At 41.1% G+C, this 22,277-nt stretch overlaps 1 protein-coding gene across 3 annotated transcripts in view; it reads left to right on the top strand.

The window, feature by feature from the left end:
- Rhp (rhophilin) overlaps positions 1-22,277 on the top strand; it is a 714,954-nt gene that overhangs the window by 510,920 nt on the left and 181,757 nt on the right. Inside the window, exon 1 of one of the 3 annotated variants that reach the window (XM_067150401.2) lies at positions 20,763-20,879. The exons of the other annotated variants lie outside the window; for them this stretch is intronic. Within the exon in view, the coding sequence (XP_067006502.1) occupies positions 20,832-20,879 (48 nt within the window). The 5' untranslated portion in view covers positions 20,763-20,831. Of the gene's footprint in view, positions 1-20,762; positions 20,880-22,277 lie in introns of those variants that run through there. 3 annotated transcript variants of the gene reach the window in all.

The raw sequence follows: 22,277 nt of genomic DNA, 5'->3' as shown, positions 1-22,277 counted from the left end.
TGTCTTTGACTGGACCTAAGATTTTCCTCAAAATCTTTCTTTCCTTGGCCTCCAATTTCTCTATCATGCCTTTTTGTTCATGGCGAGACATTCCACTGCATATAGAGCCTCTGGGCGGATGACATTGCAATAGTGTTTGATTTTGGCATTCAGAGATATAGATCTTTTGTTATAGCCATTTTAGTCTATTATTATTATTATTATTATTATTATTATTATTATTATTATTATTATTATTTTGCTAGTTGCTTTACGTCGCACCGACACAGATAGGTCTTATGGCGACGATGGGACAGGGAAGGGTTAGGAGTGGGAAGGAAGCGGCCGTGGCTTTAATTAAAGTACAGCCCCAGCATTTGCCTGGTGTGAAAATGGGAAACCACGGAAAACCATTTTTAGGGCTGCCGACAGTGGGGTTCGAACCTACTATCTCCCGAATACTGGATACTGGCCGCACTTAAGCGACTACAGCTATCGAGCTCGGTGTTATTATTATTATTATTATTATTATTATTATTATTATTATTATTATTATTATTTTCAGGTGCTGATAATCGTGTTGCATTTTCCTTAGAACAAGAACCGTCAGCACCAAAGAGCTCAAATGTTTGTGAAGTGACTCAACAGAGCTTTCGTTACATCGAGATGGACAATTCCGATGCAGCCACGCCCTGCTGATCAAGATCCAGCTCTAAAGAGAGCAGTGTGCCTTCTCTCCGTTTAGAAAAACTTGAGTTGATCATGGTCTAATGAGTCACTGCCGGTACAATTAGAAACACGTAATGCCAAGGGCGGCCGGCGGATAAATGAGTAACAAGAGCCATGCTCTCATCGAGCAGATATGTCTTGTGATCAGGTAAAACCCCCACTGTCTGCCCGTCTGGATCAGTCACTACTCATCGTGAGTACTCTGTGACGTCATCCCACAGTGTATCAGACTTAATTTTAAATATTCTCAAAATATAATTCTCCCATGTACATACAAACTCTGTGAATACTCACATTAAACATTATAATTATAGGTTCAATTATTTCTGAGAAAATCCTGCCTGCGAGGCACTTGCACAGTACCAGGCGCTCGTTCTTTATTATTATTATTATTATTATTATTATTATTATTATTATTATTATTATTATTATTATTATTATTATTATTATTATTATTATTTTCATCTCATAGGCTATCTGGGGATTATCAAAACAATCTGCTGTCTAGGAAGTCCTGGCTTGGAGTTTTGTCGCCGTCATGAATTTCTGCTTTCCGAGGGCTGGAGACGGTGGTGGTGGTGGTGGTGGTTGGGGTTCACTCTACTTTTTGGTGGTGTTTCTTATTGTTTTCAGAGGAAGTACAATGATATAAACACTCCCCTCCATAAAGTTTAAATTTAATCGGATGAGAAAGAGTTCTGAGTTTTTTAAAGGATAATGGTTTCGGCAAAAGAAAGGGAAAACTATCAACGGCGAGAAAATAAGATTCTCTAAACGTCAAGATAGGAGAAGTAAAGTTAGGGAACGGAAGTCGATTTCATTTCCACGATTAAATGGAAGCATTGTTCGATTCAGGCTGTGGTTCATGCTGGGTACGCTCTTACAGTAAGTTGAGAACGTTTGGGGGTTACCCCGTTTGTCCGGTTCCTTGGCTGATTTTTCAGGGCACTGTTCTTCGATTCAAAGCGTTATGGGTTCGATTCTTGGCCGGGCAGGGATTTTACCTGCATATGTTTACAGTATTTCCTCTGGCTCGGTCACTGAGTGTTTATATTCGTCTTAATGCACTTACTGCATCTTCATCAACGCACAAAACACGACACTAGAGAACCATTCAATAGCGAATACATTTCTCCCTATAGGGTTGGTAACAGGAAGGGTATCCGACCGTAAAACTGGATCAAGTCTATTGCCGATCTTCACTGAACAAGGGAAGAAGGAAAGAAGAATAAACAGAATAAGAAAAAGGAGAAGAGGGAGCTACCAGCGGCCTCGGTCTAGGGCCGGTGAAACAGAGCACGGTCAATCAGTGGATCAATGGTAGAGTGTTAACCTCGATATCCCAAGATCGCGAATTCAGTCCCAGCACATGTAGTCGGAGTTTTGGAGGGCAGAAAGAAGTCCATTCGACTCTCTATGTCCTGCGGTGTCCGCATTTACAAGTTCTCTGGTGACACATTATTTTGGTGTTTACCTGAAAAAATTAAAGCTCGGCCATAGATCACCAAACAGTGTAGAGTGTCTCTGCCGTCTGCAAGAGTAAAATTGGAACGTTAGAACTTTTTTTGCTAGTGGCTTTACGTCGCACCGACACCGATAGTTCTTACGGCGATGGTGCGATAGGAAAGACCTAGGAGTTGGAAGGAAGCGGCCGTGGCCTTAATTAAGGTACAGCTCCAACATTTGCCTGATGTGAAAATGGGAAACCACGGAAAACCATCTTCAGGGCTGCCGACAGTGGAATTCGAACCCACTATCTCCCGGGTGCTAGCTCACAGCCGTGCGCCCTTAACCGCACGGCCAACTCGCCCGGTGGAACGTTAGAACTAACAAGCAGTTCAGTCTAAATGGTATCAAAACAAAATGTCTGTTCGCGGTAGCTGAGGCTGTACGATTTTTAAGATTCTTCTCCTCCTTCCACCACATTTTCCACATCCTGGTACCTTTTACGCCCACATGTGGTCTTGGCCCTGTTTTTCGACCAGATGCCCTTCCTGACGCCAACATTATGTGAGATATGTATTCACTAATGCATGTCTCTGTAGTGGTTACTGGTGTGCTGTGCGAAGACGGAGAGGTGTGTATTTAGACAAATACCAAGTGCGTAAGCCAGAGGAAACAACCATACGCGACGCAAGCCAATTTCTCTGCCGAGAATCGAACCCGGGGCACTCTGAATCGAAGACCACAACGCTGACCACTGAGCCAAACAACCGAACTACGATTATTATTAGTAGTATTATTATGAACAGCAAATTCTCACGATATTTGGTGTTGTGTGTGTGTACCGGGATTACGATCTCCCGCCAAGGTTCTTCACCCGCCGAACAAGCCCAATGTTATTATCTTATTCTGTGACTGAATGACCCTGTATGGGAGTGTAGAAGTCAGTAATTTTGTGATCGTATGTATGTAAAGAACAGGTTTACAGCAACCCATTCACCTGCACTGAAGATGGTTTTTCTCCCAGTAAGTGCCCATTACGTGAACGTCGAGGTGAATAATACTTCACTCTCCTAGTTACCGGGTAGTGAACAAGAATCTAAGTACATTTGCTATTACATCCTCCGTTCGGATTGCACTCTATATGTGTTCTTTGTACATTATGTGCAGGTTGCCGAAGTTCCGAATACATTACAGTGTTCCTTTTCAAGGTGATTTACTCGACGTTGTGGTTGGTGATAACTGTTTTAAGAGGAAGTACAACTAGGCAACTATCCTGTATATAACACTTCGAAAAATGCAGGTATCGGCCAAAGAAAGACCAGGGCCACGAAGGGCGTGGAAATTACAAGTTGCTTTACGTCGCACCGACACAGATAGGTCTTATGGTGACGATGGGACAGGAAAGGTCTAGGAGTGGGAAGGAAGCGGCCGTGGCCTTAATTAAGGTACAGCCCCAGCATTTGCCTGGTGTGAAAGTGGGAAACCGCGGAAAAACATCTTCAGTGCTGCCGACAGTGGGGTTCTAACCCACTATCTCCCGAATACTGGATACTGGCCGCACTTAAGCGACTCCAGCTATTGAGCTCGGTGGCGTGAAAACGGAAGACTCGCTAGGCCTCGAATGCTCTAATACCAACGGGCTCGGAAAAGAACAATAGTTGACCAAGGGAGGTCGGATAGGAAAGATGAAATCGAGGAGCCTAGCATGTAAGTGGAAGCAATGCAAGGACTCAGCTGTGGCCCCCGTTGTCGCCAACCCATGCTCCCATGTTCAGAGCCCCTGGGGCTCCTTTTAGTCGCCCCTTACGACAGGCAGGTTTTTCCGTTAGCGTTATTCTACCTACAGGGGGATGGCTTACTCCATCCGAGATAATGAGTCTCCACAGGCCACTGAAATCAAGTGTCGGGTGTCCACAGTCAAACTGACGGTGTTCAGCGCAGCGCGGGCTGTAATGATCGTAGAAGTCTGAAATTTGTGTAGATACGCTAACTAAGCAATGCGCTCGCGAATTATTGCACAAAAAGTATTAGTTCTAAGTCTTTCCATCAGGCGAAAACATGGTGCTGTAAGCAGTCAGGATTCCGTAACTCTGACGTCAGAATGGAATTACTTTGTGTCAGTTCCTTGGTTGTTGCTTGGTGACGCATATTGATTCCTTTTGTGAAGTGAATGTTTTTTGAAACGTATGATAGTTGAACTTTTTCGTGTCAAACGTAATGGCTTTTGAAGAGAGAGACCGTGCACTGCTAGTGAAGTTGTTTTACCAGAGCCGGGCGAGTTGGAGCGCGCAGCAGTGAGCTTACATCCGGGAGATAGTAAATTCGAACCCCACAGCCGGCAGCCCTAAAGATGGTTTTCCGTGGTTTCCCATGTTCACACCAGGCAAATACTGAGGCTGTTTCTTAATTAAGGCCACGGCCGATTCCTTCCCATTCCTAGGCCTTTTCCATCCCATCGTCGCCATGAGAACTATCTGTGTCGATGCGTCGTAAAACAAAATAGCAATGTTTTACCATAATGATAGCAATAGCATCGCTGCATTTCGGGAATATCGCCAACATAAACAGCTGAGAAGAGAACCCATGTCAATTAATGGGCTAACGAACATGATTAAGACATTCAAGGAAACAGATGAATTAGGTGTCACACCAGGGAGACGACGGCGGCTCATCCCCATGGATGTTGTTGACGAAGTTGCTATAGTTGATTGTGCAGCACATGCCTTCAGTTCTGCAACCACTGCTCGAGCTGTGTCACGTTGAATAGTCGCTGTCCCGGTCAACAGTTCACACGATTTTACGTTTTTTTTTACACTGGTATCCCTGCAAATGTTATACCGTTCACAAATTGAAACCCCAAGATGCTCCACAACGCCGTGACTTTGCCCTTCGGATTTTGGCGCGCGTGGAAGTGGACAACGTGTGGCCGGAAAATATTCGATGGAATGACGAGGCGCATTTTATTCTGGAGGGTGCGGTAAATGCGCAGAACTGTCGCATATGGGGCTCGACTCCTCCACACGTTGTGCAGCAACAACCATTACGTACTGCTGACGTGACTGTGTGGTGTGGTTTTACAAACTCCTTCAATTTTGGTCCTGTTTTCTTTGAGGAGGTGACCCCTATGGGCCTGTTAAGTGTACAGTGACCTATGCACGTTATAGGGACCTCCTTGTGCAACACTTTGCAAGAACGCAACCGTGACCACACCGTTCTTTTCATGCAGGATGGGGGCAGTTGAAATATTTGCTACGAGACACCTTCAGTAACGACCGCATCATGTGTCCTTCACAAATCCATGTGATTTCTGGTTGTGGGGATATTTGTGTCTATCAGGAACATACCCGGTCGCTGCCTGATCTCAAGGCCAGCATAAGACTACACGTCACTCTGATTTCACCCGATATGCTGCGGGCAACTGTCGACCATGCCGTGTTACGGATGCAGTAGGTTTCTGGATTGGGAGGACATTTTGATCAGTGTTCGTAACCATAAATCCTAAAAGACTAAACGCCCCAGAACCGTCGTTATCACTGATCTGATTTTTCTGATTCTTGGGTGTTTTTTTTTTTTTCACAAATTGCTCGCTTGACAGGAAAAATGGAAATCTCATCCCAGCTGGCTGAAGGCGGTGCACAAAGACATGTCGGTAAATTATATAAAACCAGAGGACTTAATGGAGAAGACCATCTTTAGGAAGAAAGTTACGGGATAGAGGGATGATCCAGAGAAAGAACCTGCTAAACCGCGGAACATCTTGGTGATAAAACGGCCCTGGAAAGAAGCGTGAGGTTGAAAAACCTTTGGTTACCATGTAAACTAAAAGGTGTATGCCCTAAGCCATAAAAAGGCAGGTAGTTTATGTAACCGTAGTCCACAGTTGGCTGTACCGATATTATAATAATAATAATAATAATAATAATAATAATAATAATAATAATAATAATAATAATAATAATGCCGGGCGAGTTGGCCGTGCGTTTAGTGGCGCGCAGCTGTGAGCTTGCATCCGGAAGATAGTGGGTTCGAGCCCCACTGTCGGCAGCCCTGGAGATGGTTTTCCGTGGTTTACCATTTTCACGCCAGGCAAATGCTGGGGCTGTACCTTAAGGCCACGGCCGCTTCCTTCCCATTCCTAGACCTATCCCATCGTCGCCATAACACCTATCTGTGTCAGTGCGACGTAAAGCCACTTCTAATAATAATAATAATAATAATAATAATAATAATAATAATAATAATAATAATAATAATACTGTAAAGTAATTTTGATAGGTAAAATGCAGTAACACAAAAAAGATAGGTATAATGATTCTGTGTCGAATCCTGGAATGAACACGTTCAGAAAGTGATAGAGCATTATAAAGTAATAATTAGAAGTTATAGGTAGGTAATGAACACCCTTGAAATCGCAATTTCGTGGATCAAAATCCTGGTATCCTTGTTCCTGAGAGTGTTGTCTCCCGGATCTCGTGGCCACTTCCTGCTTGCCGCCTCACCAGTCAGTGACTCAGACCACATTGTATGAGTGAAGAGATTCGTTCCGTGCCACGCTCAACAGCAAGAAGTTCAATTTAACTTGGAGCATAGCATAAAACATTCCGGCTTTTGATGTATTTGTTTGTTGGAGATGTTTTCAGCTGGAAGACTCCTTCTTTTGCCCCCATCACAGGTGAATAAACTGGTGCTGTTTTAATTCTGATCATGTCAAGGTAGAGACGTTCTGCACACACAGGTAATCTTACAGAAACCCAAACACATGCCTCTTAAAGGCTTGCCAAAATGTTTGCTATCCAGTCAATTTGCGTGCCACTGTGACAACTTTGCAGTTCCATCAGCTGTAATGTCCCATCACCAATGAATCATCGTACGTGCACCATTTGTAGCTCATCCCATAAGCCTCTTTTACATGGGTAAAATTGATAGTCTATTAACGCTAGTAACTAACCTGACTACTCTACTCTACCGACTGTGGTAGAAATGACACTGCGCGACGTTCACACAAGAGGAGAGTAGTCACGGTCAGTAGATCCCCTCTGCTCAATGGAACGTCTTATCGAAGCGTAAATGTCTGAGAAAGTGTCTAAAAGCTTTTCAGCAGTTATTGTTGAAGGAATTGAGTGATGCGAAAGGATGAGTAGTTGGCTTAGCGGGAAAGACACTCATGGAACGTCTGTTCTGCTTTTGAGAACACACACGATACAAAATGCGTTTCAAAATGGGACGATGACCTAGATGTTATGCCCCTTCAAAGAACAAGCAAGAAGCGTTTGAAAATGACTCCCGACAATTTTGAAACATTGTTGGGTGCAATAATGTCTACACTTAAATGAAACGGCTCAAGTTATGAGAGACGTAGTTACGCAGAGCGTTAAGTTTGAGGTGAGGTTGAACTTCCTAGCGACTCTTTACGGCTGTTGGACACTGCCTCACTTTTTCAGAGTTTCAAAGCGCGCCGCATTTTCCGAACTCTGCTCCACACCAGACTAGTAGTCAGTAGAAAAATCCATCGAGTGAAAAACATGCTTGTGGACGAAGGCCTGTGTTAGAGTACTGTAGCACGATTCCGCTCTACTCCACTGGTTACTCAACTCCGCCCAGTCGACCAGGATTGTTTACCAACTACTCATAGCCCCACTAGCCTGGATTACTCTCCCATGTACTTCATCCATGTAAACGATCACCATCGACCCAAACATTCTAGCCATTCACACCAATGTAAATTATGCTTCTGCTTGTTCTTGCTCCAGCGAAGTAACCATTATTGTTTATCTACTGATTTCAACAAAGTTTCCATAAACATTTACCCTCTGAACTTCTTTACTATCACCACCCCAACTTTCTTGAGAGAGATCGATATTTGAAGTATATTGCATTATTACAGCGGCATTTTCACAGCACACATCCCTGACATTTAAAATTACATTGAATTAGTTATTTGTGTATTGTAAGTTAACATCTGATATTAATTATAGAGAAGTGACTAACAATGATACATTGTATAGATAATGGTGTTGCTTACTGTCAATTACAAGTAATGTTGTATGCCTATAAGATAGAAATGTTCTGCCATCTTCACAGTGTTCATGGTTTATTCTTTGTCAGACCAATTTTACTAACATCCCTCCTCTACTATTACTCTAAAGAAAGTAATAATTCTCGTTCAAACACCATGTGTTACCAGAAGCAACAAAAATATGCAGCAGTCTCTCGCCGGAACACGACACTGGAAACCACTGTTGTCGGCTCGCGGATTGTTTAAGGTAGAAAAGTGAGAACTGTTGTAACCCAGAAAGTAACTCTTATCGATTTGAAGAAAACAGAGAAGAAAGTAATAACTCGCATAAGTGTTTCCCATACCCACTAGAATACATTTTTCTACCGCTTTTCTCACACCTGTGTGGTCACGGGTGCGAACAGTGGTGCACATGTGGATTTGGCCCTATTTCACGACCGGATGCCCTTCCTGTTGCCAACCCTATATGGAGGGATGTAATCATTATTGCGTATTTCTGTGGTGGTTGGTAGTGTAGCCACTAGAATGCATTTAAGATGCAAAAGACTGTCGGCAGTCCTTAAGATGGTTTTTCGTAGTTTCCCCATTTTCACAAAAGGAAAATGCTGGGGCTGTACCTTAATTGAGGCCACGGCCGCTTCCTTCCCACTCCTAGCCCTTTCCTATACCATCGTCCCTATAAGACCTATCTGTGTCGGTGTGACGTAAAGCAAAACAGAGATGAAAATATTTATACAACGCAGAGGATAACTTAATACGCACAATCACAGGATGAGAACAACTTAAACACCAGTTATTTTGAGTTGTAACCTTTGCGTTCTGAGCTATGTTCCTATCTTTATCTGACTGTCCGACTCGTTGGCTGAATGGTCAGCGTACTGGCCTTCGGTTCAGACGGTCCCGGGTTCGATTTCCGGCCGGGTCGGGGATTTTAACCTTCATTGGTTAATTCCAGTGGCCCGGAGTCTGGGTGTTTGTGCTGTCCCCAACATCCCTGCAACTCACACACCACACATTACACTATCCTCCACCACAATAACACGCAGTTACCTATACATGGCAGATGCCGCCCACCCTCATCGCAGGGTCTGCCTTACAAAGGCTGCACTCGGCTAGAAATAGCCACACGAAATTATTATTTATCTGACTTCATCGGGCACTTTTTTATAGTTCTGTTTCATTCCGGTAAAAAAGTGTAAGTCCCATTTTACTTATTTTTAGGTTAATATGACGAGAAAGAGCATTATTTTCCTCCAGCAGTGAGTAAAACTTCATATCTCCTACCATAGTTCTTTTAAAATATATCACCAGGTTAAAAGTGGGGAAGTAATTGAGTAAAAAAGCACACGTCCATCTCTTGTGCGCTCGCGTGTGTGTTAAGAACTTTCACGTATTTTTACTCAGTATCTGGAACGTAATATTAGAAGAGTGAATCATACGTAGTGTGTCCGGAAAATACGTATAAATCCGTCGGGGTGACGTATCACATATCGTGGAGGCGCCGCCAGGTGGCACTGCTGTTGTCGCCAATCTTCTCAACGCTCAGTTCGAGTCGGAGAGCTCTGCGTGTCAGTAGCAGTGTGCGGCTGCTTGTTGAAAGTTACCCGTTTTCACCTGCCGTGAGTATGGAGCTGTCTCTGATTGAGGAACAGCGCATCAACATCAAGTCTCAGAGCTCGTGTGGCCCGAGTTCGACCGGATTTGGCACAAGGGGGCAGGTGGATCCTTCATCACGACAATGCGCCCGCTCACACGTCGCTCGTTGTGCGTGAGGTTTTGGCCCGAAGCTCAATCACCGTGACAGACCATCCGCCTTATTCACCCGATTTAGCCCCTTGTGACTTCTTCCTGTTCCCGAAATGCAAAATGGTGCTTCGGGGGCGGCACTTGGGTGATGTGGAAGCCATCAAGGGAGAAACGACACGGCAACTGAACAGCATCACAACTGAAGACTTTCAACAATGTTATCAACAGTGGAAACGGCGTTGGCAGAAGTGCATCTTGTCTCAGGGAGAGTACTTTGAAGGAGACCATATTGTAATACCTGAATAATTGTCAAATAAAGTTATTATTCAACGTTTATACGTATTTTCCAGGCATACTACGTACTATAAAGCTAATTTATGTATGTATTCTGAAACAAAATTATGTATATCCTTTACATTTTTTTAAATTGGGAAAAATCTGCTCAAGTTCACTATTATTGTTTTTACTGCATAAACAAAAACATAAGTAAAACTACTTTTGTGCACTTCATTATTTTTACCTCTTCTAGTCCGTTTCATAAAAACAACCGTGTCTTGTATCTCGGAGATGACAATAAAAATTTTAAATATGTCGTCAGGTGTCTTTGGTTATATCCATTAATGTTCGCATATTTGGATCAAGTATCTTCACATTTCAATTTCATGATTTATTGGAATGCTCTCTCTGAAAAAAAAGTATGTTTTCTAACTTGTACAAATTGACCTACGTCCATATTATTATACTATTCGTGTGTATTGTAAGAGTATTCTTTGATACAATACTAGAATGTTTACTAGCTCTCCTGTGCGTCTTAGATTAGGCATCGGAAGTAATTGTGGGAGTCAAGAGCTCATTGTATTTTTCCTTACGTATTGGAGTAACACTGAAAATTTCGTAGTCTCGCAGCTAGTAGTAAACGCCTGAGAGTCGGCAACACTCTTCACAGCTCTTCTTGGCGGGTAGCGGTGACAGCTAAGCAGGAGCTACTACATACACATTCTAATGGGAAACGTAGCATAGTGTAATTTATTCATTTATTCCGTTGTCGGTGCCGAGTAGTCAACAAGTTGACTTCTTGTACTTAGTTCTGCGTGTTGAACTTCGTGAGTCATATCAGTGAATTTTGGAGATGAGGATGTTCGTAATTTCCAATGTCGCTTAAATGGATATTAAAGTAATACACTTCCAGAATCTGCTTGGGGAAAGACCCCGAATCACTGTAGAAAGTAATAATGGCCATGTAACATCAAACTTAACCTGTTTTCTTCCTACTCTTCTTTTAACATATGTTGTAACTCACGCAGCTCTGAGGAGGAATGTGTTTCAGAAAAGTCTGAACGGAGCTAGTGTATGCTTTGAATTTCTAGTACCGTACTTGGAGTGTCTCTGTAGTAATAAATAATCCATTGTGATTTATTCGAATCCAGCCACATTGTGTAAAGGTAACTTGTCTCCCTCTTACCTAGAAACCCCGAGTTTGATTTCTGCCTACTCCAAGTGTTGTGAGGGCTGTACTCAGTCTCTGGAGACTACTGAGGGGCTGACTAAAATGAGAGATCGGCGACTTGATCATGAAAGCCAAGCTGAGAATGTAATCACGTTTATTTACTTATCGTATGATGAATGTATGTGCATAGCCACATGTCCATACAATACTACAAGTCTAGGTCCAGTATTTTGACCCAATCAACTGCTTCATCCGAGGGCAGTCAGCAACAATGTGGTGGGTTGACTGAGAAGGGGCACCATAATGACAGTTTGTAGAGCTAGTCCAATCCCATTTACACAGTAGATAACCACATCTGCCTTGTCCAGTTCTTATCCGATTGATGATTCTCCACTGTCGCCTTGGAAGATCAATTCCTTGTACACGTTTACAAGGGTTCTCAACTAGATGTTTGTTGACTACCGATTATTTATCCCACTGGGCTTTCCATAAACTGTTACCATGAAAAGAGGTCCTCTCAAGATCGGTTGCTGTATACCAGGGTGGTTTCCTTGATTTCAGTCGTTGATATTCAGTTAACATTGAAAATTTAACAATAGTTAATGTGTGCAAGTCACCAGATACTACTTGGCCTAATCCCCCTATAACTTCTTTGCAGTTTCCTACTATATATTTGGGGATTTCAACAGTCATAACGTTGACCCCGCAGTCACTAATATTTGCAGTGCAGCTGGGGAGTAACTGTGTGGGAAAGTGAAGGCCTTAATGTGCTGTATGTGCCACGGTTTTGATGAAGAATTAATCCTTCCATACATGAGTATGAGGTTCTGACTCAAGGTCGCGTGAGAACAATTTGGCAATCATATTCAATTTATAATTTTCTCAGTTCTTATGTATGTACCGGTATGAATGTATGTACGTATGTTTTATTTATTTATTTATTTATTTATTTATTTATTTATTTATTTATTTATTTATTTATTTATTTATTTATTTATTTATTTATTTATTTATTTATTTATTTATTTATTTATTTATTTCGATGGTCAGTTTGATCCTCCACCATCAAGTGCCAAAGATTTTTTCCAATCTGCTTTACGTCGCACCGACACAGATAGGTCTGATAGCGACGATGGGATAGACATTCTAATGGGAAAAGTCAAAAGAAGACTAGGAAGAAAACAGGTTAGGTTTGATGTTACATGGCCATTATTACTTCCTGCAGTGATTCGGGATCTTTCCGCAAGCAAAATCTGGAACAGTATTACATCAAATAATGTCTACATAAGCGAGAATGGAAATAAATAAGAAGAAGCGACCGTGTCCTTAATTAAGGTACAGCTCCAGCATTTGCCTGATGTGTAAACAGGAAACAACGGAAAACCACCTTCAGGGTTGCCGACAGTCGGGTTCGAACCCACTATCTCCCTAGAGCAAGCTCACACCTACGGGACCCTAACCGTACAGCCACTTGCCCGGTTGCTATAGATGGCCTGCGCGTCACTTAAGAGGCGTACTAGGGAAACTAGGAGTGAGGTAGTATCGCGTTGATTTCCTGGATAGCGAAATGAAAGAGTTGTCGTTTGAAACAAGAAGGTCTAAACAGGTGGAGCGGAATTAAAATTGGATCATTAGGTATCAAAATACAACAGCATAAATTTCACCTTTCTCCCCCTCAAAAACAGTCCTTCAATAAATCTCAGTTGGGCTTGAAAGCAAGGCAGCTAGCTATACATAGTCATACATAGTTTTATACATTGTTATATACCGTTGAAAAGGACAAGGAGTGGCAAACCCATCGACGTGCATACCATTTCTATTTGGTTAATTCTATAAAACAGCTGTCTGTGTATCAGTGGTAGTGTGTCGACCTCCGGATCCCTAAATAGCGGATTCAAACCCGGCAGAGGTAGTCGGATTTTTTTAAGGTTGGAAAAGAGTCCATTCCATACTTCATGTCGAACGATTTCAGCATGTAAAAGATATCTTGTGACACGTTTTGTGTTTATCCAACAAAAGTAATTAAAACTCACCATGGACGCCCAAGAGAGATTCAGTTCACTCTGCCATCTAGTCGGCCTAGCGTAAAACGGTACGTCGAAATTGGTGAGCAAGCAGCCAGACGGCGTCAAATTAAAATACCTGCACGTAGTAGCTGAGGCAATACTATTACTATTATTAATTCACAAAATTGTCCGACTCGTTGGCTGAACGGTCAGCGTACTGGCCTTCGGTTGAGAGGGTCCCGGGTTCGATTCCCGGCCGGGTCGGGGATTTTAACCTTAATTGGTTAATTCCAATGGCACGGGAGCTGGGTGTATGTGTTGTCTTCATCATCACGACGCGCAGGTCGCCTACGGGTGTCAAATAGAAAGACCTGCATCTGGCAAGCCGAACCCGTCCTGGGGTATCCCGGCACTAAAAGCTATACGACATTTCATTTCATTCACAAAATTGATTGAAATGTATATATGTACATCAGTTTAATTTTTCAGATGTCACTATATTGTGAACCGTGGCGCAGTATAGATGTTTAAAATGTCTTTATTCTATCTTCAGTTATAACAGAAACATATTTAATCAAATAATGATCAATGAAAAAATAAAATAGTTACTTTGTAATATTTGACTTCTTTATCTTCAGTTACGATGAATTCTTCGTTTAAATGTTTACCTACGTGTATAGCCTCCCATGTGCTTTTTTTTTAACTCCAAGTAAACTTTACGATATCCCAAGTATCTTTTAGATGTCACTGATGACATCTTGACTGCAAGCCACAAGATTCAATTTTTAATTTATTTTCAAAATCTTCCTCCACTTGGAGGCTGCCAAAGACAAAGAATACACAAACAATTTCGTTCAAAAATAAAATAAGTAAATTACGTCTCAATCTGGCGAGTCTCAGTCTGGCGAGTATAGGTGGTGTCTGAGTACCAAAAGAGAACCCCTGAGCGCTTTCAGCCCCCAGTCGATGAACTCCTTGGTAATGATGTTAAAGGTCTTCAGTTCTATCGTCTTCTTAGGGACTGTCCCTCTCGCACCGATCATGAGACCCCTCATTTCTATGTTGTCCAGTTCGTATTTGTTCTTATAATACGGTACTGTAGGCAGGTAGATAGACTTCTTTTCTGGGTCCACTTCGTCTGGTTGGTCGGAGTGTGTTTTGAATCTTACTGTGAGGTCTAATATATATCCTTTCTTCCCTTTGATTGCGATCATATCTATCCTTCTCGTGCTGCCATTTACTCCGATGTCGTGGACTTCCTCATGCACTTGATATCCTTTCTCACGGAGCGTCTGTGCTATGGATGACCTGATGTTATGCTGTCTAGTGTTTCGAAGAGTTTCACCGCAGGCACAGGAACCCAAGACGTGAGGTAATGTTTCAGTCTTACTACATCTTCTGCAGCGGTTACCATCAAGGGACCTTCCTGGTACAATTCTTACAGGTGCAACATTACATGTCATTTTCAGCGCATCTCTCCACTCCGTGCTAGAAAGGCCATCATTGTTTCTAACCCAGCGGTTTGCAGGAGGGAACTCCTTGTACAGACAAACTCCCTGACCTCTACTTCTCAACTGGCACCATTTTTCAAATTCAGATTCTCGTAGTTTGTTTCTGAGTTTCTTGGTGTCATACTCACCGTGTCTGTTCATATCCTCGGTTTTACCATTTACGTTTAACTCAGTTAAACATCTGTTAATTTCTTCGTCTAGGTTTCTGGTGGCTTCAATATATCGGTTCTCCTCCCGTTTCAGAATGTTGCAGCTGTTTATATTCTGAATCAAGGCTTCCCAGCTTGCTCTAAAAACACCTAACCTTTTGTAGCGTTTATCTGAGTAAATCATAGAAACCGGAGTGTCAGTAGGAAGGGATAAGATCTCCTTTAGTGTACTCTTAACGAGTTTATCGGCGTCTTCCAAAAATCGCCGTGGTATTTTACCTGCAGGAACGCAGAGGAACTGGTAAGTCAACGTAGGGCAGACTGAAGAATTTAGCATAACACAGTTAAGAAAGTTACAAGTTGCATAGCCAGATACTCATATACATAAATATAGACATAATAAGGGGGATAAGCAGGAGAAGTTCCTACCATTTAAAGCAAGAGTAGGTTCTGCTGTGGAACGTATTGTCCATCCCTTTCAAATTCATTGGTTGTGAATGTCTACGCTCAGAAATCTGATTCTAATATTTCAACTGTGTTCATTCGCATTATCAGCGGCATTCTCATATTTCGCATATTTACTGTACGATGCGTTCTTGGAAGTATTAGGTTCCTCTGTTATCGGCATTTCACTGTGTCATCAACAAAGGAACTTAGTATACATTTTATTTGTGACAGTTAGCAGATTATGAAAAAGAGGTCGCTGGTGTATGCAGTACGCAAGTGATCGTTGCAAAAGCTATATAGTTAGCAGACAAGCATAATTTCATACCTTCTAGAACAAAAATCGTTCTTCCTACGATTGAAGTGTCTTCAAGTCCGAAAATGAACGTCGTTATGGATAGGTTTTCAGATGTATAGGTGACGTTAAATAATGATAATAATAATAATAATAATAATAATAATAATTAACACTGTCGTCCACCACAATAACACGCAGTTCCCTACACATGGCAGATGCCGCCCACCCTCATCGGAGGGTCTGCCTTACAAGGGCTGCACTCGGCTAGAAATAGCCACACGAAATTAAATAATAATAATAATAATAATAATAATAATAATAATAATAATAATAATAATAATAATAATAATAATAATAATAATAATAATGAACCGCATGATGCCTAACACAGGCATCGAATTAGTTATTTATCCGCGTTTTCAATTATCAGTGAAGAGCCCTTTTATTACTACGTCGAGGCTTCATAATTGTTCTTTTCTGGCTACTTGTTTAACATCGCACTAACACATCGATGGTTTTCGGCGACGGAAAGATGGGAAAGAGCTAGGATTGGAAAGGTAGCAGCCGTGGCCTTAATTAAGGTACAGCCCCAAGTGAGAAAATGGGAAACCATGGAAAACCATCTTCAGCGTTGCCGACGGTCGGATTCGAACCCACTATCATAAATGTTTTGTATACTGTATTGTACCTATTGTATGTTTATTTTATTATATTCAAATGTTGAATTCGATTATCCGAATTTTTGCTGATCCCCAGTACCAATTAGTCCGGATATACGAGTTCCTACTCTATCTCAGACTGTATGAATGAATGACCGGGACGATAAGTTTAAAATTTGGAATTCTGTCGTGATTTTCAAACCCATTTCCTAGTTAACTTAACTAGGCATTTTTCCTTGTGCTAGATCACTGATTCGTAATTCTGACACACCTACAGTGCTGTGCGGTAATGCCAGCACACCAATAGTAGCTAACATTGTACCGACAGCTGCAGTCGCTTAAGTGCAGCCAGTATCCAGTATTCGGGAGACAGTCGGTTCGAACCCCACTGTCGGCAGTCCTGAAGTTGGTGTTCCGTGTTTTCCCCATTTTCACACCAGGCAAATGCCGGGGTTGTACCTTAATTAAGGCAACAACCGCTTCCTTCCCACTCCTAGCCCCTTCATGTCTACTGGTCGCCGTAAGACCTATCTGTGTCGGTGCGACTTAAAGCAAATTGCTAGCATTGTATCTGCTGGGAGTTAACGCTATAAAAGTTGAAATCCTGTGGCGGAGTAAAAACACAATCTTTGGAAGAATTTACTGTGATGGCGGAGATGGACAGATCTGAGTTGGTCGTATGACCCGTTTCGTCCTGGTAGAAGAAGATTTGTAAGTTGAACTACTTTACACCTTGTGTCACGGAATACTCGGCGCCGGTAGGCCTTCTGTCACATGACGCATCAATGTCAACCCACATTGTCTGATTTTCCACCATGATAGCGTCGCCTCTGGTATGTTACTGCAAAACGGCATACAATTCCCGTGTACTTTGACTCTCGCTGTAGGTCAGAGCCGTTTCGTCTCCGTAGCGTAACGGTTAGTGTTATTAGCTGCCGTGCTCGGGGGCCCGGGTTTGATTCCCGGTACTGTCAGAAATTTAAAAATGTCAGGAGGGCTGGTACGTGGTTGAAATGGTACATGCAGCTCACCTCCATCGGGGGTGTGCCTGGAAAGAGCTGCACCTCCTCGGGATTAGGACACGAGTTTGCATTTGCATAACCAACTAACGTAATTCGAAAATAGTACAGAATACAAGTTTTCTCGAACAAAACGCAGAAACAGAACCGACGTAACAGAAATTTTTGAAAAACCTATATTTTCAAGGCAAAAGCACAAGCGATTCTTTAAAGACTTGCTAGTTAACGTTCGCTTGTGTAACACACATTAGTGTAAACAATAATAAAACAAACCCTTGAGAATTCTCTGGTCGAGGTTGTTCGTGTGAACGCAGGTGTCTCACTACTCCAGACAATAGCGCACAACCACCACATCGGCACAAAAGACTAATATAAGCACTTATATACAGCGTTCCTAGAGGATTATTTTGTTGTGTACGTTGCAATTTGATGATGCGCACTCTCCAATGTTTCGCCCTTGTTCGAGGGCTACGTGTTGTTGTGAAACGTAAACTTCTGCACATGTTGCTTTGAACCTGCCACAGTTTTCTGCTGTGGGTTTCATCGAAATTATCGTCAACATTTCCGCAACTGTCCCTTGTCAGTCAGTAGAGTAACACTAGAGACTTCAATGAACGGTCAGAACAGAATCAGTAAATACTACTGCAGTATAAACGTGATATTTCTGTTTATTTTTAATGTCTCTTCAAATGTTAGTGACTTTCGTGTTCCGCGTGGTGCTAATCTGAAGTATCTGAATTATAATAACTATTTCTTTAACCCACTATTGTTCAATTTCGGTTACAGTTGTATTTCCATGTTAATTTGGGGTGGGAATATTGTCGTTTTCATTAGCATGTCGTGAACATTTGAAAACTGCTATGGAAACATATTTTTATTTGGCTTCTTCCTTCGTGGAGTTTGTACTGAAGTCCTGGATTTAAGTTTATATCAGATATTCTGTTTCAAGTATACTTTGAGCTTAATATACTTAGCCTAACATGTAGAACGGAGGGAATATAAAAACAACGAAATTGGACAAATGACATTATTATTATTATTATTATTATTATTATTATTATTATTATTATTATTATTATTATTATTATTATTATTATTATTATTCGTTGTTCTTGTGTTCAACGTCCTTTTATATTCTAATACATCCACTGACACAGTTCTCTCTCATTTAAGCAGTCTTAAATTTCAACCAACAGAGGTGGAATTTGGTCCCGTTACTTGAGACGAATAACTAATCAAATGAGCCCTGCCATAAGAAGAAGCCGTAATGGTCGCTGTTAATAGAGGATAATGGAGGTGCTTAGCTCACTCTGACCAGATATTGAAAAGAAAGAACTGATAATATGAGGATACGGTTGGTTGTTCGTTTATGGAATGTCATATATTTTTAACCCAGCTGGACTAGCAAACCTCACCTCCCTGACACAGGTTTTGTTTAGGTTCTCTCTGTAGAACCTCACCATAATATGCTTCCCATCAACATCTCGAATACTGGTATGAGATGGGGTTTTGAAATAAGTAGGCCTAAGTTTAGTCTTTCCTTGTTTCTATTAAGACATATCGAATTTCAGCTAATGAATGTGCGCCAGTCCCAGTTATTTTAAAAGGGGCTATAGAATACCTTGCGTTAGAAAGAAGAGAAAGGCGTGTTTATTTCCGTTCCCTTTCCTTTGGGTTCGAAGCTAAACATCTGTTCATATTAATGTCTGCCGACTTTTATGATATTTAGGTCATCCTTTGTAAACATTCCTTTTCAAGGAAAGTGGAATATGAGCTCTGAAATATTTTGTTGTTGTTGTTGTTGTTCGAGTCATCAGTCCATAGACTGGTCTGATGCAGCTCTCCATGCCACCCGATCATGTGTAAGTCTTTTCATATCTACGTAACTACTGCATGCTACATCTGCTCTAATTTGCTCGTCATATTTATACCTCGGTATAACCCTATCGTTCTTACCGCTTACAATTCTCTCAAAAACCAAGTGAACGAGTCCTGGGTGTCTTAAGATGTGTCCTATCATTGGTTCTCTTCTTCTCGTAAAATTTAACCATATCGATCTCCTTTCACTAATTCGATTCAGTATCTCTTCATTCGTGATTCGATCTGTCCATATCACCTTCAACATTCTTCTGTAATACCACATTTCAGAAGCTTATATTCTCTTCTTTTCTGAGCTACGATACTCGGCGAAATTCTCACTCGGGATTGTAATTATTTCCATTAAATCCTTGTCATTACAAAAATTTTGGCATTGCTGTACAGTACTTGTAAAGTGAACCTAAAGCTTCACTTTTGCAATTCCACCACATTTGAACATACACTTGTTTATGGGCACGGGGGCTTAGTTAGGTTCGTATTTCTCATTCAAATTGGCTACAATTAAATGTATTCGTGTCCTGTGCTTTTGAGGATTGTACTTCTAGAACACATACCCCGGTGCCCTCATTGGACGATAGAAGAGCTGATTTCTTAAGGGACTTACAGGGGAGGTACACCTTTCCGACAGTAAAAAGTGGCTGATATTTGACACGTTATATCTCAGTATCTGTATGTCTTGTGGAATTGAATTTTACATGCTTTCAGAAAGCCCACTTCTACTTATAGTTTAAAATAAATACTTTTTTTTCAAAATATATTAAGAAATATAGTTACGAAACATTTCTCTGGTAATTTTCATAACAACCTATGGATGTTAAAGTAATTGTTATTTCAAAATATTTAGCATACCTATGTTAACAGCGTGTACTAATATCAATGAAGCATTTTGGGATATACAGTAATATAAATTTTAATTTTTAAATCAGTTCATATTTTATCATTTTGAAAAATTCAAGAGTTGTAAATCATGATTGGAGAATGTAACAGTAATCATTCTAGTACGCATATTGTAAATATATTGAAAAAAATAACCACTTAAATAAAATATTTCCTCGATAACGAGCCGAACTTAAATATGCATCCCTAAAGCACTAAGCTTTTATGCTGCAAATTATTTTTTCCCGTATAGCATGTATCCCTGTGAACTGAGTTAAGAGTATTGTGTTTATTTCTAACGAAGCTTAAACTCCAAGCAGTTTTATTTCCAAAGTGTCGCCATTTTCCGTTATTAATGAAACGCTCTGTTGTGAAGACTTTCGGCTCAGATGATGATGATGATGATGATGATGATGATGATGATAATAATAATAATAATAATAATAATAATAATAATAATAATAATAATAATAATAATTCAAGGTTTCTATAATTAGTCACGTGTTAGCTAGGTGAGATGATGAGAGAAAGCTGGTGGTTGCGAGCACTGCCACAGGAGCGCTGGCCGGCCCGCTACTTGACACAGTCCCTGCTCCTTCAGTCCAGTGTTGACTGTAGAGAGTGTGGTATGGCCCAAGCGGCCGTGCTTCGGGCGCAGCTCCGCGCCTCCCACAAGGTGAGACAAATTTTAGTAAAATAGCATGTGATTTAGTTTATTTTTCCTCTATATATTGGGATAGTATTATTACATCGTAAGTGAGAGACTTCGATGCTTAGGTAAGACAGTATCATTATTATACGCTACAGTAAATCGAGAGACTGCAGTGACCGATTTGAACGGAACCTGTAGATAAGATGTAGCATCTATGCATGTAAGAACAATCCATGAACCATTAGAACAATATCACCGTGTGTTTCCATAAAATAAATTAGTTCGTTGATGGATTGAATAAGTATTGTTGGATTTGTATTGTAATAGAATTAGGCACTTCGATATGATTAATCTTTTTCAAGGTAAGATATATTAACACTGAATTTTTTTGATTTTTATTTCCTTCGGACGGCTACCAGTATTATTTCACAGTTCACGATACGTTGCTTAATTAGTCCGACTTCACTTCATTGATCGTCTAGTCCACTGTACGCTCCAGTAATTCAGTATTCTTTCTCTTCGGAAAGTAACGATTCCTACACGATGAAACCGTGAAAATGAATGTTCAATGTCGTTATGTATACCTGTTAAATATACTTGCACCGAGCGAGTCGGCCGTGCGGTTAGGGTCGTGTAGCTGTGAGCATACATTCGGGAGATGGTGGGTTTAAATCCCACCGTCGGAAACACTGAGGATTGTTTACCGCGGTATCCCAATTCTGACGCCAGGCAGTGCGTTGGTGCGACGTTAAATCACTAGCACAATAATAATAATAATAATAATAATAATCTTGCAAATTCTCTAATTTTGTTAAATGTGCAAATTTTCTTCGTATACTTTGAGATCTCTAATATCAGGTAGCCATCGAATTTCTGTATTAATAATAGTTATTTATTAGGTTACATCGTATTTTAATACCCTTATGAATTTAGTAATGGACTTGATACCGTATGTTAAAGGTTCTAACACTACAAATATATTACACGCATCGCGTGATACTGTTTGACTGATCAGAACTTTATTACAGAATGGTAGGTGCTAATTATTTTGCACATTCCAACTTGTAGAGCACAAAATGCTGGAATCTTCTGTTTTGATTTCCCAGTTGTATCTATGAGGAAGTTGGTAGAATTCCGGATGACACTCTTAAAGGATTATGCCGCGTTCTTCTTCTAGTCTGTGTACCGGAGCGTGTCCAGTACAGGCGAGCAGGAATGCCGCTACTATATTTGACAGTAAGAAGAAAGTCAGTGATGTGCCACATTGAAAGGGGCACACAGCCTCCATGTATGGGTGCAATGTTGACATTCTTGACAACGAAGAGGTCTTGAGAGGTCACACTCTATGTCTTTTTGCCATCCATTTGTGTAAAACAATTGGTAGGTGTTTCTTTGTCCGTCGGGTATGGTTCTATATGTCCT

Source organism: Anabrus simplex, chromosome 6 (assembly GCF_040414725.1).
Source record: "Anabrus simplex isolate iqAnaSimp1 chromosome 6, ASM4041472v1, whole genome shotgun sequence".
Classification (NCBI taxonomy): Eukaryota; Metazoa; Arthropoda; class Insecta; order Orthoptera; family Tettigoniidae; genus Anabrus; species Anabrus simplex.
The sequence above is the reverse complement of the archived record's forward strand: the minus strand, read 5'-3'. Positions and strand labels throughout refer to the sequence as shown.